Source organism: Filicampus tigris, chromosome 1 (genome assembly GCF_054856515.1).
Source record: "Filicampus tigris isolate MCC_2025a chromosome 1, RoL_Ftig_1.0, whole genome shotgun sequence".
Lineage (NCBI taxonomy): Eukaryota > Metazoa > Chordata > Actinopteri > Syngnathiformes > Syngnathidae > Filicampus > Filicampus tigris.
In genome coordinates, this window is record NC_141217.1 from 2,442,191 (window position 1) to 2,458,431 (window position 16,241).

Consider the following 16,241-nt stretch of genomic DNA (forward strand, 5'->3'; position numbering starts at 1 on the left):
ATAACATCTAACATGAGTTGTTAATACTGTTTTATGAGCGGCATACCGTCGCTGTCCTGTGAAAAACACTTATGTCCATTTTTTTCAAATTGTTCTTATTTTTACCTGAATGGTGTTTCCGCGTTACAGACATCGCATTAAAGTGAAATTTTTTTTTTTTTTTCAAAATTGGACATACGTGTCTTTCACAGGACAGCGACAATATGTCTCTGTGTCTTCGCCATACAAACACAAACATAAATCAGGTGTTGTTAACATACTGTAGCTCTGCGCATGTCACACGTCAGTAAAATGGCTGTTCTGATTATTGGAATGCTTTCAATGGGAATGGCAAAAAAGTCAGCTTGTGTGGGCCGGTGGTAAAGGACCTCTGCTCTAGCAGTGCACAGAATATGCACAAGGGAATCCCCGATCTCCACCATCTGCCATATTTTCGGAACGAACCCTTTGTAAACGCAAGCATTAACAGCGGCTCTGTCATTGCATACTCCAATCCAGAAGATTAAATAATCAGAGGAAATCTGAGATGTACTTGTTAGCTAAAAGCAGGTTCCTGGATTATATTCTATGCTGCATAATGTTTGATGCACAAATGCGCAGTGAAACTCCTGAATTAGGGCCGCTTTTAATATTTTCAGCACATATGTGTACAGGCACACCACTTTTGAGCATTCCTGCAAGGCAAGGCAGCTTTATTTATGCAGCGCAAATTATAGGCAAGGTAACTCGATGTGCTTTACATGATCGAAAGTACAACATTTAAAAGCATTTCTAAAAAAACAAAAACAAAGACATTTAAAAACAAAAGTACAGAAATAACAGATACCTTAATAAAATTACTTAAAGAAAGCAAGAAAAAGTTGTTTAAAAGAAAAATGTTTTTTTTAAAAAAAAAGGCCTTTTAGTACCTGTGCAATGGAACAGAATCACAGTGGTCATGTGCTTGTATTTTTAACAGGTCAGATTTATTTTCATCTGTGTTGATCTGGATCTGCATGAAACCTTTGCTTCTGAAACAAAAGGAAAAATTCACATTTTTCTGCCTCAACAATTGTAACCTTTGTTTTCCTAGATCAAAGGGCAACGTCCCCAAACAGACATCAGAGAAGGTCGGAGGAGTCAGAGAGGGAGGAACGAAGGGATGAGCGCAGGACAGACCGAGGAGAAGAAAGACGGGAGGACCGGACCAGAGACCGCGAGAGAGACAGGGAGCGAGAGAGGGAACGGGAGAAAGACAGAGAGCGGGAGAGGGAAAAAGAGCGAGAAAAGGAGAGGGAGGCTGAGAGGGAGCGCACCAGGGAGCGAGAGCGGGAACGAGAGAGAGAGCGGGAGCGGGAAAGAGAGCGTGAAGAACGAGAGCGGGAGAGAGAGAGGAAGGAGCGCGAACGAGAACGAGAGCAGCGGGAGCGAGAGAGGCAGCGGGAATGGGAGGAGCGAGAGCGGGGAAGGGAGGAAAGGCGGGAGAGGAGGGAGGATGCCCGGGACGACCGTACCATTCGAGAGACAAGAGATGACCGCAAAACAAGGCATGTACTGCATGAACAGATTGAAGTTACTGTAATTTCCAGACTATAAGTCGCAAGTGTTTGTCTCACGCTTTTGGTTTAAGCAGTGGAAAAAGTCCCCGATATTCAACGATCGTCGTTGGAAAATCCTTCTTGCAATCTGGGGAACCCAAATTTATACAAAACACGACTTCGGGATAGGCATGTTTTATTTTATTTCACCGCTGTTTCCTTGTTCCTCGCCTTGACTTGTTTTGGGAGAAATCCACTTGGTGAGCACAGCAAAAAATTATGATAGCGTAAAAGTTAGCAAGAGAACCGCTCTTTACACAAAAAATAGGTGTTTGAACACCAGAAATCCCAATCTATCAAATTACTATGCAGGTAATTCTTCACTTTTTGAGCGTGGATACCAGCAAATTGGGGGACCGTATTATACATGAATACAAAGAAAAACTGTTTATGAAGGGTCATATTGGGTAGCTGGAGGGATTGTGAGGGCGGCAGGCTTTATTTACATGTGTCAATCTTGAGAAATTACTATTGTTTTTTTTTTTTAATCTGTAACATCTTTCTGTGTAAATATCCCATGTTACAACAAAGACACCTCTGGTTTATAGACCAGTGTGATTTATAGATATAAGCTTTTTTTTTTTTTTTACATTTAGTCGATGCGATTTATGTTTAGGTGTGCTCAATAGTTCGGAAATTACAGTAGTTTGTTGTGGACGGTTGTTATGCTAAAATGTATTCTTTGCTAACTACTTCTCTCTTCATGTCCTCCAGCCGCAAGCGCCCCAGATTGGAGGCCAGCCCGAGCCCCCGACCTTCGCCCAAGCGAGGGACGCGTGACCAGAGTCCCGCAGACAGTGACGGCTACAACAGCACAGATGAGAAAAGTGAGCGTCCAATTGGCCGAGGGCTGGCCAAGCTCCACCCACAGCCCCTCCTCCCCAGCCCTGTGTGTCCACCTCCAAGTGACAGTAGGAAATTCTTTTAGCGAGGACACATCCTTTTTGGGAATGGGGATTTACTATCTAGGGAATATTTTGCTGTTTAATAAGTCTTGAATTCTTCTGACATGTTAATGTGCAGGTGCGGATAAGCATCGCGTGCTCAGCCAGGTGGTGCGCCCCTTGGAGCCCCTGTTGCGTTCACCAACAAGGGCTGCAATATCTGATGACAAGCCCAGCCACTGGAAGGATGACGAGCGCAGAGGAGCTGCAGATAAGAGGGATGCACGCAGCCGCCACGAGGACCAGGAGCCCCGAAGTGAACGCACCAGGGGAGGTGACCGGCGAGCTGATCAGCTGTCGGATACACACTCTGACTCCCGTGGCCGGGGCAGAGACCTGCGAGACTCCACACCGCCTCCTGTTTCTGTTGCCTCTGGTGCTGACAATGGAGAGAGAGATGTCGCTGTGCCGCAGCCCCAAGAGGAATGCAAAAAGAAAACCAAATCACTGAGGAAGGGCATGAAGAAAGGGCGTAAAGAGGAAGACGCATGTGGTGGCAAAGGTCTCGCTGCAGAGCGTTTCAACCCTGATCCCCCGGCATCTGTTTTGACAGATGGTCCTCCATCTCTGCTTTCACCAAGAAAGGGAGCAAAGAGGAAAGTGCTTGAGCGCAAGAGGAAACGCGCAGGAGATTCTGAGGCCTCTGAGGAGGATTCTTCAGCGAATCTGCCCCAAAACAAGAGGAAGAGAGGTCCTCGGACACCGCCTCCCTCCGTGAGGCCGGGTCATCGCGGCTCTGGAGGCAATGCTGAGCCAGCCCAGCTGTCCAAAATGGACAACTTCAGTGACTGGTCAGATGAGGAGGTCTCAGATCGAGGAGGACAGCTGGATTCCGCTTCTGCTGAGCGTGCTCCACCAGAGCCTCTTCGAAGAGGTGGCGGACCCAGACTGGGTCGGGACAGAGATCGGTGCAACCCCCCTGCGATCGCCCCTCTGCTTCTGCAGGATCCTCCAATGTTGCTGCAGACTTTGACTCCACAGCCTCTGATGTCCCAGCCCCTTCTCCGCAAGCCTCCCCCAGAGCAGACGCGCAGCAGCAGCATGGGAAGTAACCAAAGCCGCACGTCATCCAGGCGCCCGCGGTCGCCCTCCAATGAGTCGGCCCACCGGGATGACCTGCAGGGAACACGTGCCCGCAGGGGGCGGCTTCAGGGCACCGGCACACATGACCGGGAGAGAGAGAGAGAAAGAGAGCGGCTCGCAGCGAGTGACCCACCAGGGACGGAGAGGAAATCACGAATAGACCAGTTGAGGAGAGGCGAGCCGAGCCGCAGTACCTCTTCAGGTCAGTAATCAAATCAACTCTGAACATGAGCCAGCTGGTTACATGTACCACCCTAACGCCGACTGTGCTTACCTTGTAGACCGCCAGGATTCCCGCAGCCACAGCTCCAGGCGCAGCTCTCCTGATTCTGAGAGGCAGGGCAGGTCCCAATCCCGCGCCGGCTCCTACGACAGTCGAGAACGGGAGCGTGACAGGGAGCAATTTGATCGGGAGCGGGATCGAAAGGACCCTCGGCAACAGCAGCCAGGCCTGCTTCTCCAACAGCCTCTTCAACAACCGAGAGACTGGGACGGCGAAGCCAGGGACTGGCCTGGCAGGGGACGGGAGCCTCCTCCACCCATGCGTCCTGGTCGTGAACCTCTTCTGAGGGAGAGGGATGTTCGGGACAGGGAACGCTTACTGCCCGAGGGACTCATTCAGCAGCATGAGCGGGAAAGGGAGCGCGAGCGAGAGCGGGACAGAGATGGCAGGGTGGAAAGAGGCAACGATAGAGAGAGGGAGAGATTGATGCTGCTGGACTTGCCTCCTCACTGTGACTCCAGACCTGCTGGGCGAGGTGACCAGATGCGGCAGGACAGAGGTGACTTTGAGCCCCTCCTGCCAAGAGAAGCCTTCAGCCCACCAGAAGCTGAGAAACCAAGCAACAGCCACCATACTGTGGGTGAACAGTCTGAGATGGAGAGGATGGACAGCATTGACGGTAAAAATACACACGTATTTTAAGGGTGCACATCTCTCCATTCGTTACTTATCTCCATACATAGGATACGAACGGGACATTCAGCGGGATTACAATTCGATTCGATGTGGTATCATTTATGGTTCACCCAATTTGGGGGCGCAGGCTTTATTTTAAACTTTAGTGAGCACTCAACACGGCTGGCGCTTGCTCTCGAGCGGCTAAACACGCGGAGTTGCTCCTCTTACTATGTCATGCAGCAAGCAGCACAAGCACAGATGGCCACGCGCACAGCATGGTGAAATAAAAACATGTGGGACAATATCATAGCGGTCTGTGGGACCTAGAGCTACGCAACACAGCCAGCTTCCATTAGCGGCCAAAACGGAGCAACGAGGAAGTATCTGTGTGTATATGGTGATTGTAATGACCGTATTCACAACTTCGAAGATCGTAATCATATTGCATTCATGGCACCGAATAAGCCACAGGCCATGCTAAATGCTAAGCTAACCTAAGATTGACACAGCAATTAAATGCTGGAGTGGTCCGAGTACACTTTGAACAGACGTCTGACTGGAACCGCGTTAATTAGGAGCGTATCCAACTTTGCACAGCAGGATTGCAAGCAAATGATTAAATGTCTGGACTCTGGAGAGAAAGTCTACTCTCTAACTGGAAACCGGAAAATAATTACTGTATGTTAAATCCTATGTCAGCCAGGAGGTGTGGCCTTATTAGGTTAAAAGTATATTAATATAGCATAAAATATTTATTTGTAATATTATTAGTTTGTTTTCTCTGATTGGCAAAACGGCTCCAAAAGAAAAAGAACACATATTTTGAGCCTTCATCGTGAAACACTTTACAGCCATATCGCCAAGCCCTACTTGTGTCAATAATACGCCTTTTTTGTCGTTACTGCATTGCAGTTGCACTTTAAGCTCATTTTTTTCCGTAAGTTACCTGTCTTACAGAATTGTACCAGATTGTTAATCATTTGCCAGTCAGTATAGTGTACAATACTTTTTTTTTCTTTGATAAGACTAAACCTGTAAAACTGCTAACTGTGTTGAATGTGATGCGGTTGTAAATTTTCCGCACTTAACTTAAGTGCTGGTTGCAACCAAGAAAAAAAGTTTGGCGCACCAGTGCGAACGTTAGCCTAGAGCCCTGGGTATGCCTGTAGCTTTTGTCATGTTTAGTAATATGTACCAACGTATAAAAGCTTCCCAAAATCCAAACTACAGCAACATCAAACGGAGTTACACAATTTCTATCTGGTGTGCATCTCATACAAGCCAATTTGATACATATCTTGATACAAAGGGGTGTGATATGATTCAAAGACAGAACATTTTAGAATGTAATGATTCTGGTTGGTTTCATCAAAAATGTTTTTCCAATTCAAATGTGTTTTTGTTAGACTGCTAATGCATCTGCATCCAGTGTTTGGATCAAACTCCAACCAATGCTTTGATGTTGAGGCATGTGTGTGTCTTTGTATTTGTGTGTTGGTGCGTGCGTGCGTGCGTGCGTGCATGGGCTTTTGCTTCAGGAGAGGATGAGGGGAAAGAAGATGACAGCCAGTCAGTGGCATCTGTTGGAGAGGAGTATGAACCAATCAGTGATGATGAGCTTGATGAAATTCTCGCTGACAGTCAGAAAAAAGAGGACCAGCAGGATGAGGAGAAAATCACAGGTACCAGGACACACATACCTTTACTTTATGCTATTATATGTCAGGACGTCGGAGCTTTCATGACAGTTGCCCCTTCCCCTTGGTGTGTGGTCAGGCCCTCTGGATGTGATTGATGTGGACTGGTCCAGTCTGATGCCCAAAAAGAAGCCAGAGCCCCGAGCGGCCGGCGCAGCTCTCCTTCGCTTCACCCCAGGTGCTGTTCTCCTCAGGGCGGGCGTCTCCAAGCGACTTGCTGGGACTGTGCTCCTGGAGCAGGTCAGAGAAGTGTGCAAGACAGAGCTGGACGACCCCAAAGGTGAGCGTTTGCATCTGAGCATTTTTTAAAATGTGTTATTTCCATTGTTTGTTTGTTTTTGTCCTCATTCATGTCTACAGTTCTTGATTCCCAACCTTCATTTTAAAGCGGAAGTCAACCCAAACATTTTTTTTTCAAGAATATGTTCCCAGCAGGCCCACTAGTTGAAACGCGGCATTCTGATTAATTTTGCATTTGTGGAATATAAGTTAAGCAGCAAGCAGTCACTGCTGCTCAGATTCAGAAAACAGGTCAGCCGTGATAGGTCGTTGTGAGCAGTTGTGATGTCATTTTCAGTCGACAGAAGATAAAATGGCCGCCCCCAGAGATGGCTAAATACGTGTGGATTAACTCTTATTCCACAAACGCAGTATTTATCAGAATGCCTCGTTTCAACTAGTGGGCCTGCTGGGAACATATTCTTGAAAAAAAATATGTTACGGTTGACTTTCGTTTTAAGGATGGATTAGTGTTTTTCCTCAAACACCATCCATCCATTTTCTTCCACTTATTAAAGGTCGGGTTGCGGGGGCAGCATTTTAGGCAGGGAAGCCCGGACTCCCTTCTCCCTAGCCTTTTCGTCCAGCTCGTCCGGGGAGGTCCCATGGCGTTCGCTGGCCAGCCGAGAGACATGGTCTCTCCAGTGTGTCCTGGATTGTCCCCCGGGACCTCTTCCCAGTGGGACGTGCCTGGAACACCTCATCAGTGAGGTTTCCTGATTAAATGTCCAAGCCACCTCTTATGGCTCCTCAAAATGCACAAGCAGCGGCGTGGCTGGCTTTATTTTACACATACATGCCGTCTCCCTACCATCCAGTCAAGCTCACCAATCAGAAGTGGTTTGTTAGTCGGGTAATGGTCACGATAACCACTCAGTATTAACATGCTCCTCGTGCTTTGTAACGTTACTGTTGTTTCTAAGTGGCTTCAGCGGAACCAGAAGCAGAGTGAGGGGATATAATCGTCAACAAAAACATCAAGTCGGATATTTTGAAGATTTTCAGGTTTGACGTGCAGACATCAGAGATGCCAAGATGACCATTTCTGTATAATTTGTTGTGGGCAGTTTCTACAATTTCCACTGTTACGGATAGGTCGAAAATGTTGTGGAGGGGAAAATTTGCGTGCTAGGTTCGCTTTGGCATCTTGACGTCTACCTCAAGCTCTATCGTTTATGTCATTATTTTGATGTGCGAGTTATTCTGTTGAGAGCTCTTGCTCCACTAATGTAGTGCCCAAGACAGTCACATAACGGTCGACTTTCTATTACGTCATCCCTGTGCCTCAGTTTCCAGGCATGACCAATCAACCTATGCTTGATTGAGCAAGTCGATTTGAAAAATACTATATCGGGATATGTATGTCATTATCAGGATATACAATCATACATATCGTCGCACCTCAATAATGATACTTTCAGGGAATCTAAAAAAAACGCCAACTTGCTTGAGTTCCCAAACATTGCTTTGTTCAAGTTGGCATTATATACCTTATATTAGTATCATATACTGTTGCACATTAACATCAACACACCACCACCCCACAATCATGTTCAATCGCTAATTTAATATACAAAATCGCTAGTTCATTTCATTGTCATTGATTACAATGGTGGAATAGATTGCCATCCATCCACATCAGGCAGTCTACACTTTCGCCAAGCCCCGACCTTGAAGAAAAACCTGCAATTAGATCTTTTTCCTAAAACTACTCAGCCTTAATATGTACTGTGCAAAAATTGTACAGGGTTGCTGGTCTTGTATTCTGTACCATACTTTTTACAGTATTATGATAATGTGATAGTTCTACACTACAAAATGTGATGTTTTTTTTTAATCATTATTTATTTTATATAATTTCATCGCTGCTGTCAAGATGTTCGAATGTACCAGGCCTAAAATACAAACAGAAGTTATGCATTCTTTCCAGATGCCGACAAGCTGTTCGAGCACGACCTCGGGGCCTTGAACATGGCAGCCTTGAACAGACGAGTAGAGAGGGCAGGTTTACTCAGCAACCTGGGGCCCTGCTGCAAGGCTCTGTGTGCCCGCAGGGACTTCGGCATCCGCAGGCAGCTCTTGAAAAATGACAAGGTAAACTTACAGCAATCATTCAAAGGACCATTCCTGTAAGACATTTCATTTCATTGTTTATCTCAGCTGTATTGGGATAAAATGTTGGTGTTCTTCCTCCTCTCCTTTAGGGCCTCACCAAACAGTATCCCATGAATCCTGTGGTGGACAGCGAGCTGCTGCAAATGAGCATGCGTCTTTTTAGAAGAACTGTGACTGGTCAGACTTCTGTCACAGAAAGATCCGATGGTGGGTCAGATCCAGCGCCTGAAGATGCACCGGCGGGCAGCATCAGCAAGGTCACTGTGGGTCAGCCAGAGGTTTGTGTGTCATGAGATGCACAAGGTGGCTTTTAGTCAAGAAGCGGATGAACATAATGGTACAACGTAAGCCCTGTCCCATTTCACTGCAGACATATCGTTTTAGTAGGCAATAAAGCTACGTTGAAAAATTGGGAATCATTATTTACATTCAAAATGTTTTGCATTATGTGCATGTTCTATGCCATTGAATACTTGTCATTAACTCTGAATTGTTTGTTTTGAATTGTTAAATATTTTTGAAAAAAAAAGCAGTTCTGAGTTTTATTGTCAGTGTCACATTTTCATATATTGATTGTGCATTACTTACAAATGGTGCAGGCGAAATATAAACGCCTCATTGGCAGTGACTGTCAATGATGACTTTAAAAATCATTTTCCATAGAAGAAAAGCACATTACAAATGAACAACGGACCTCAGAATTTAAAGACTCTAGATTAGGGGTCACCAACTTTGTTGAAACTGAGAGCCTGGGTACTCATTAATGCAAAAAGGCTACCAGTTTGATAAACACCTTCTGGGGGAAAAAATTATTTGCTAAAATTATTTCAGTGAAAAATTCTCATTGAACACTATGGTTTGGTTATATGCTCAAATCCTGACCTCTGAACTATACTGTTTTTTTGGGTTGTTTTAATATATACCCATGCTAATTTCCAAATTTACACCAATGCAAGTGGGACTTACTGGTAAGTGCCAGTATTAAAAAAAAAAAAAACGTTTTTTCTAAGAACAGCAATAAAAATTTGACATCTTACTGGCAAGCCTTTCGTCTTTTAGAACAGGCCCGTGGGCAACTGGTGGTTCTTCTGCAGCTACCTGGTAAGAACTCCATACCTCAAAGACAATTAACATAACGCTGGCGTCGGGCCGAAACCTCATAAGTCACGTTTTGGTGGATTTCATGTTTTTTCAAAGATCTATACCATTGGTCAGTCCACAGGCGTAGGTGTTATTTTTACACATTATTGACCAATCTAAAGTGTTGAAAACAGCTTGCTCTCTTTCACATGCAATGCTAATGGTTGAAACAAATTGCCATTTTGGGGGTCTCCTGAAAAGTGACCATTTTGGAGGTACAAGGGTTTGGCCCAGCTCCTGCAGCGATAAGCAACATCAGTTCACAATTGCGACTCTGATTTTCTCATTGACACATGTTCACATTATTGACTGTCGACTTCAAAGATATTTTGATTACAATAAAGATAAAACAAAATAACATACAATATAAACATAACTTAACTACTTTATATAGGTTCCCTGCATTGCAATGATGTAAGCTGTGTGAGTAACAGAGGCACATTTACCGACAGAGTGCCAACACAGTATCAATACAGTTTGCCAATGTGACTACCTCCCCAAACTATTTCAATCCCGAAGAATGGTGTGGGTGTGCTCAGCAATCACACTGAACTCCATGCAAACTGACATCACCGCCACACACAAGATGTTCCTGTTTAACCATGATTTGGCCAAAGGGCAATAGCGACCCCTTGCTACGATATGATGTTTATCGTAGTGACTGGACTTACTTAGTTTTGTAATTAGAATATATTTACACTATTTGATGTATGTTTCAATGTTTAGCAAGCTTCCCAGTGATAGCAGTCTTTTGAAAATAGGAACAAGATTAAGTTACAGAAGTTGTAAACTCAGATTCTTAAAAAAAATAAAAATAAAAACCTCTAGCCTAATGACTGGAGTCCAATTGCTGCATCGGAAACCGGATTTATCCCACTCGGATTGCCCTAGTTCTGACCTCAAGTGTTCAAGGCGAATGTAATGAACAAACCGATGACCGATTCCAATCAATTGTTTGTTGTTCTGGTTCATCACAACACATTTTGACCTCCAGCAAAACTTAATATTTACCATAAATTGTATAAATAAATGAATATAATTTTCAACGCATTTCACCAAATAACTGAATGCAGCTAGATGACTACATAGCTTTGCGCAATGACGTCACGTTGAAGTCGGTCGGATGAACACTCTTTTTTTTTAACGACTTCGCAACCTCAACTTCTCCGACCTCCGAGTTCAAAGGTGCATTCTAGTTACCTTTACCTAGTGACTTCCCACCTTTCTCGAATGCAGACGTTGGTCAAACATTGTTGCCTTTTCACTGCCTTTAAATAGCCATAACTTTCTTGGCATTTGTCACTGGAAAGAAAACGATAATTGTATCAACTAGAATCGTCTTTTAAACGTTGTCTGATGATGCAATGATGATGAACATTTTCACGAAAAAAGGGACACAAATAATTTACGTTGTAACACTGCTTATACTACATACGTACAAACAAAAAGACTCACAAAGACTCACAAAATTGTAGTTTGATTTTTGTTTTGCGGAACATTTCTCGTCTACTTGTTTCCTTACGAACATTTTGTAAAACGGACCTGTTTCCTTTACCCACAATGCTCGCCTTCTGCTCAGTCCTTCCGACTTCCGCCTCAGCAGACTGCTAATGTGAGTCTGTTTTCCCATAAATGATACTTCATTAATCTATTTCCATCCTGCGTTTAAAACACAAGAATGTAGAGACGTAGACTATATACGTGTACACAAGTAGCGTATGTCTTCACGGAGATGGATTTGGTTGCGTAGAATTTATGTTAAAAGAGCATTTAAATCGATGAATTGGAGCTGTGGATTTACCGATTGCCTGTGCATAGCGCATAGTTAGCGGTGGTGGTGTTGCGTGTTTACTTGTCTTAACCGTTTGATTTTGCTTCTGAAGTAACTACAGCGCGTAGTGTTACCTCGCAGTGGTCTTTGGATTCTTTAAGAAAGCGTGCCTTGCCGCCTCTAAATATGGATACAGATGCTCAGCAAACGTCGTGGCAACTTGGTTTTAAATGTCTATGTAATTCTCAATAGATGGCCCCAACCAAGAAAGGTGAAAAGAAGAAAGGACGTTCGGCCATCAACGAGGTGGTGACCAGAGAGTACACCATCAATGTCCACAAGCGTATCCATGGGGTGTGAGTGTAACTTGTGAAAGTACTAATTGTTTGTTTAAACATACTTAAGCGGAAAACAGTGCTCTATTTTTTCAGAGTGGCTTATTTGTTTTACACTGATGAGTAATTGTCTTTCTTTTCTCAGGGGTTTCAAGAAGAGGGCTCCCCGTGCCATCAAAGAAATCCGCAAGTTTGCAATGAAGGAGATGGGTACTCCTGATGTCCGAATTGACACTCGCCTCAACAAGGCAGTGTGGAGCAAGGGGGTCAGGTAAGACATTTTCCGGTGTTTAGTCAGGGGCATAAAGCTCCCCATTGTTTCCTCAAAGTATAATTAAATGAGCAAAGTATAGTTTGACAAGTGAGGCGTAGCAATTGCTTACTTGATATGTGAGTGTTGTCTTCTTGTTCAAAAAGAATGGGAACATTTTCCCATCATGTAAATGATGGCCATAGTTGTAGCAGAACAGAATTGAAAACCATCATTTGTTTGTGCAGGAACGTTCCGTACAGAATACGCGTTCGACTGTCCAGGAAACGTAATGAGGATGAGGATTCCCCCAACAAACTGTACACCCTGGTTACATATGTCCCAGTCACAACATGCAAAGGTGAGCAAGCTGTTCGCTTATTCACTTGTAGTTCCCCGTAACGGTTGGATTGACTGCCGTGCTTTTCATCTTTCCTACAGGTTTGCAGACAGTCAATGTTGATGAAAACTAAATGTGCGAATGGAATACAGCTCAATAAAAGGAGTTCTCGTTCAAGCTGTGTGACCTTGGTTTTTTTTTGCACTTAAACCTGTAAAATGATCTCCCTTTTGAAAGGTGAAATTAGGCATGGGATGATTGCCGTTTTGATGGTATAACCACAGTTTTAAAAGTCATGTTTTTTGAAAACCGCACAAACTTGTCAAAACCGGTAACACACCTGCATCAAGTTTCAATTAAATGTGTTTTGATTTTATTTATATATTTAATCATTTTCTCTTAGCGTGGTGAACGTGGTTTGTTCTTGTAACAAATGCTGTGTTCGATAATTTGTTTAAAAATGAGTTTGTTCAATGGTGGAAATTATATTTCAAAATAATACATGGTAGACATTTCTTAGTGTACCAAATGTAGTCAATATTTTGTTTGGAAATAAAATAGAATGTGCTCAATGGGGAAAATGTGCTGTTTTTATTCAGCTAAATATTTAGAAAGAAAAACCCTATATTTTAGAGTTACAATTCAGATACAGTGATATTTTGATAAATTCATCATACCGTCAGAATCTGATATTGACCCATGCCTAAGTTCATCATACCGTCAGAATCTGGTATTGACCCATGCCTATGTAAAATATTCCTGAACCTTATTAGGTACTTAATATTGCTACTTATAGTCAAATGTGCAGTAAGCATACATTTGCACCCCTGTTAGCTTTCCTGTGCATGTATACCGGTGCTTAGTTTGGGGTTGTATTAATACAAATTTTCCATCTGAAAGTGTACAACCTTGGAACGGTTTCGAGGATTTAAAAAGGACACGTGTCCTCCGTCTGCTGAACGCTGCCTTTTTTTCCCTACAATAACGAGTGAAAATAGTAAGGTTCGCTGGATTACGTTGGCTAGTTTAATATGGATCGATTAAATGCTTTGTTGAAAAAAGAAAGCCCTCACGTGTGTCGTAAGGCAAGTCTCCGTTTCATTTTAATATGCATTTTAGGCGCCGTTAGTTGCATAATCGTTTTATTTACTGCATCACTCATGACTTTAAACCTGAAAGAAGGCATTTTGTGAACGTGTTGTTGCCAAAACGAGGATGTATTGTATTGGGCAGGTGTGTTTGCAGGTGTGACGTTTCAAAGGCTGGGGGCACGGCGGGGGCTTCACATGAGCGTGGACTTTAAAGTCCCAGGATGTAGCTGACTTGGTTTTTGTACTCTTTGAATCAATTCAAGCGCCAAATTACCGATTGAATGTATTTTGTTGGTAGCAATTTGTAGACATGAGTGTGCAATAGCAATATAAGGTATTATACAACTTTTCCAAAGCGGTGCTTGGGACCTCAAACAAGCTGCCGTTTTTTTGGGGGGTGGGGGGTTGGGTTCATGTCAAAAAGTGTTTGTGGCTCCCAATGCTTTCTTTCCTGGGGAAATTGGGTCGAAATGGCTCTTTGACTGTTAAGGTTGCCGACCCCTCGACTAGTACAACACCCAGCGAAAGCCCCAAATGTATCTGACTGCAGACCACGGTACGGAACGCCCCCTTGACACGAAACGCCGCATCGGGAACGTCACGCCCCTCGCCTGCCCAGTAATGACACATCCCCATCCCAGCTACAGGAAGTCTGAAAGGAAAAAAGGTCTATGGGAAATGCCGCATGTGTACTAAATGCTGCATGTATTATTAACCCAAGAACCATTTTAATCTGTTTTAAATTCAGTATTTAAAAAATCAAAATTTTTATATGTTATATTTTGTAAGACATTATTCCACAGTTTTTATTCCTTATGCAGTTAAGGCTTACTATATTTGTATTATTTTCCAAATGTTTCCTGAACTGTAGTTACCTTTAATGTTACAAGTTATTTTTATATACAAAACTGTTTGCAAAAGGTATTTCATCCTCATTTTGTTCACAAAACTAGGCTGGTTTTTTTTTGTATTGTATTTCATTGTCTTTTTTTTACAAGTTCCTCTACCAACAATTTATTCTATACCTATGTAGCTTTTATTGAATGTACATGCTTTTATCACTTCGGATATCCACTCCAAAAAATTCATCAAAAGCACATTTATTCATTTGCAGATAGGATGAAGCAACCATCACTGCAGCATCTGCGAGGATTGGAGTCAGAAGTGAACCACATCACTTCTCCACTCTTTCCTCGTCCCCTGAAGCCTTTGTAGTCTTTGTAAATTTGGCTACACTGTACACATGCGGTGAGGGTGTAGGGGATTCTGTACGTCTCTCGGAATCTCAGTGAATATGCACCCCAATTCATGACACCTAATGACAAAAAAAAAAAAAAACAAGAGTGACATCTTTATACTGATATATCAATTATATCAAATACGATTCTCTCTCTCATATGCAACACTATATACACACACACACACACACACACACATTCATCAACTTACTGTCCAGCCAGTGAAAGTGTGCTTCCTCGCGGAATGAGTCCTCCTTGACAACCACCCAGAATCGAGTGCAGGACAGGGCCAGGTTGTGGATTGCACATTCACCATCATGTAGCACATAACATGGATGAAGATTTTCCGTAATATCTCCTCTGGTAGCTGTGAACATACAAGACTAATTTTACACAAGCTGGTCTTCATCATCAGCAAGATCATCATCATTATCCTCTTCTAGCAAAGGGTAGTACAATGAACTGTTCTTGATCAGCATTTTTGTTGCTCTCACACAATTACATATACATATATACACACATATACATATATACACACATATATATACATACATTTATATACATACATATATATATATATATATATACATATATATATGTACATATACATATATATTGTATATATATATGTATATGTACATATATATATATATATACATATATGTATATATATATATATACACATATATATATATACATATATACACATATATACATATACATATATATACATATACATATATATACACATATATACATATACATATATATACATATACATATATATACACATATATACACATATATATATATAACCATATATATATATATACATACATATATATATATAGTAGCCGTAAGACTCTCATATTAAGATGCAATTTGTCAGACATGTTCAAGTCTGCACTCCCTGTAGGTCTACTCTATTTGATAACTTGCCAGAGAGTGTGTGTCATCATTTGATAATTGTGCTTCACCTCCAACATTTTGAAAAAAATGTTGCATGCCTGACAGATGGAACCGGAATCTCCCACCGGGGAAGACTTGAATGTGGTCACTGAAGGGTGAGGTTCACCGTCAAATTCAAGGGAAAAGGATATATGATATGCTTTTGACATGTATACATATAAAATGACAATCTGCCCAACTTAATTAGGGTCTGTAAATTGTATCCATTTTCCTTACCGTGGCAATCTCATCAAAAGCCCTCTTTTTTGAGATGCGTAAAATGGGGTCCAAGGAGCTGCTGGCCATCAGTTTACCTTCATTTGTAGATAAAAATGAAAACAATTACAAAACTGTTATACCATAGTTTTAAAATATCTTCAAAGTTACCAGTACCCTTCAATCTCTAAATTCTCCATCAATATTTTGCACGACCACCTCCGCAAGTATGGCGTGTCATGCTGAAAAAACAAGTGTGTAAAAATTCAATAGGCTACAAGGTAGAGTGACCACATCCAAACTCACCAGATGTGGG

The 16,241-nt window shown here is 42.6% G+C and overlaps 2 protein-coding genes and 1 long non-coding RNA gene across 5 annotated transcripts in view; 2 read left to right on the forward strand and 1 right to left on the reverse strand.

The window, feature by feature from the left end:
* The window catches only part of zc3h13 (zinc finger CCCH-type containing 13), a 29,714-nt gene extending 20,586 nt beyond the window's left edge, over window positions 1–9,128 (forward strand). The window contains exons 13-20 of one of the 2 annotated variants that reach the window (XM_086046826.1): window positions 1,073–1,526; window positions 2,292–2,488; window positions 2,601–3,806; window positions 3,886–4,506; window positions 6,044–6,187; window positions 6,282–6,482; window positions 8,412–8,575; window positions 8,686–9,128. In XM_086046826.1, the coding sequence (XP_085902952.1) occupies window positions 1,073–1,526; window positions 2,292–2,488; window positions 2,601–3,806; window positions 3,886–4,506; window positions 6,044–6,187; window positions 6,282–6,482; window positions 8,412–8,575; window positions 8,686–8,889 (3,191 nt within the window). In that variant the 3' untranslated portion in view covers window positions 8,890–9,128. The remainder of the gene's footprint in view (window positions 1–1,072; window positions 1,527–2,291; window positions 2,489–2,600; window positions 3,807–3,885; window positions 4,507–6,043; window positions 6,188–6,281; window positions 6,483–8,411; window positions 8,576–8,685) is intronic. The other variant, XM_086046835.1, reaches the window with a different exon arrangement.
* A 2,065-nt stretch (window positions 9,129–11,193) lies between these two features.
* Window positions 11,194–12,609, forward strand: rpl31 (ribosomal protein L31). The gene is made up of 5 exons (XM_086046849.1): window positions 11,194–11,348; window positions 11,760–11,863; window positions 11,988–12,113; window positions 12,341–12,453; window positions 12,534–12,609. The coding sequence occupies exons 2-5, from the start codon at window positions 11,760–11,762 to the stop codon at window positions 12,563–12,565; spliced, it is 375 nt and encodes a 124-aa protein (XP_085902975.1). The 5' UTR covers window positions 11,194–11,348; the 3' UTR covers window positions 12,566–12,609.
* A 2,059-nt stretch (window positions 12,610–14,668) lies between these two features.
* LOC147152473 (uncharacterized) lies at window positions 14,669–16,162 on the reverse strand. Of its 2 annotated transcripts, XR_015088937.1 has the most exons (4): window positions 15,947–16,162; window positions 15,739–15,818; window positions 14,973–15,128; window positions 14,669–14,838 (listed from the first exon to the last, which is right to left on the reverse strand). It is a non-coding gene; the product is annotated as an uncharacterized LOC147152473 (long non-coding RNA). The 2 variants fall into 2 exon arrangements; XR_015088936.1 differs by having other exon boundaries at window positions 15,739–16,162.
* Window positions 16,163–16,241: the final 79 nt, after the last annotated feature.

Bases quoted from the DNA above. Each gene is read 5' to 3' on its own strand.
- rpl31 (XM_086046849.1), top strand. From the start codon at position 11,760: ATGGCCCCAACCAAGAAAGGTGAAAAGAAGAAAGGACGTTCGGCCATC. The intron at 11,864-11,987 runs GTGAGTGTAACT...TTCTTTTCTCAG, and splicing joins CACAAGCGTATCCATGGGGT to GGGTTTCAAGAAGAGGGCTC. The intron at 12,114-12,340 runs GTAAGACATTTT...TTGTTTGTGCAG, and splicing joins GTGTGGAGCAAGGGGGTCAG to GAACGTTCCGTACAGAATAC.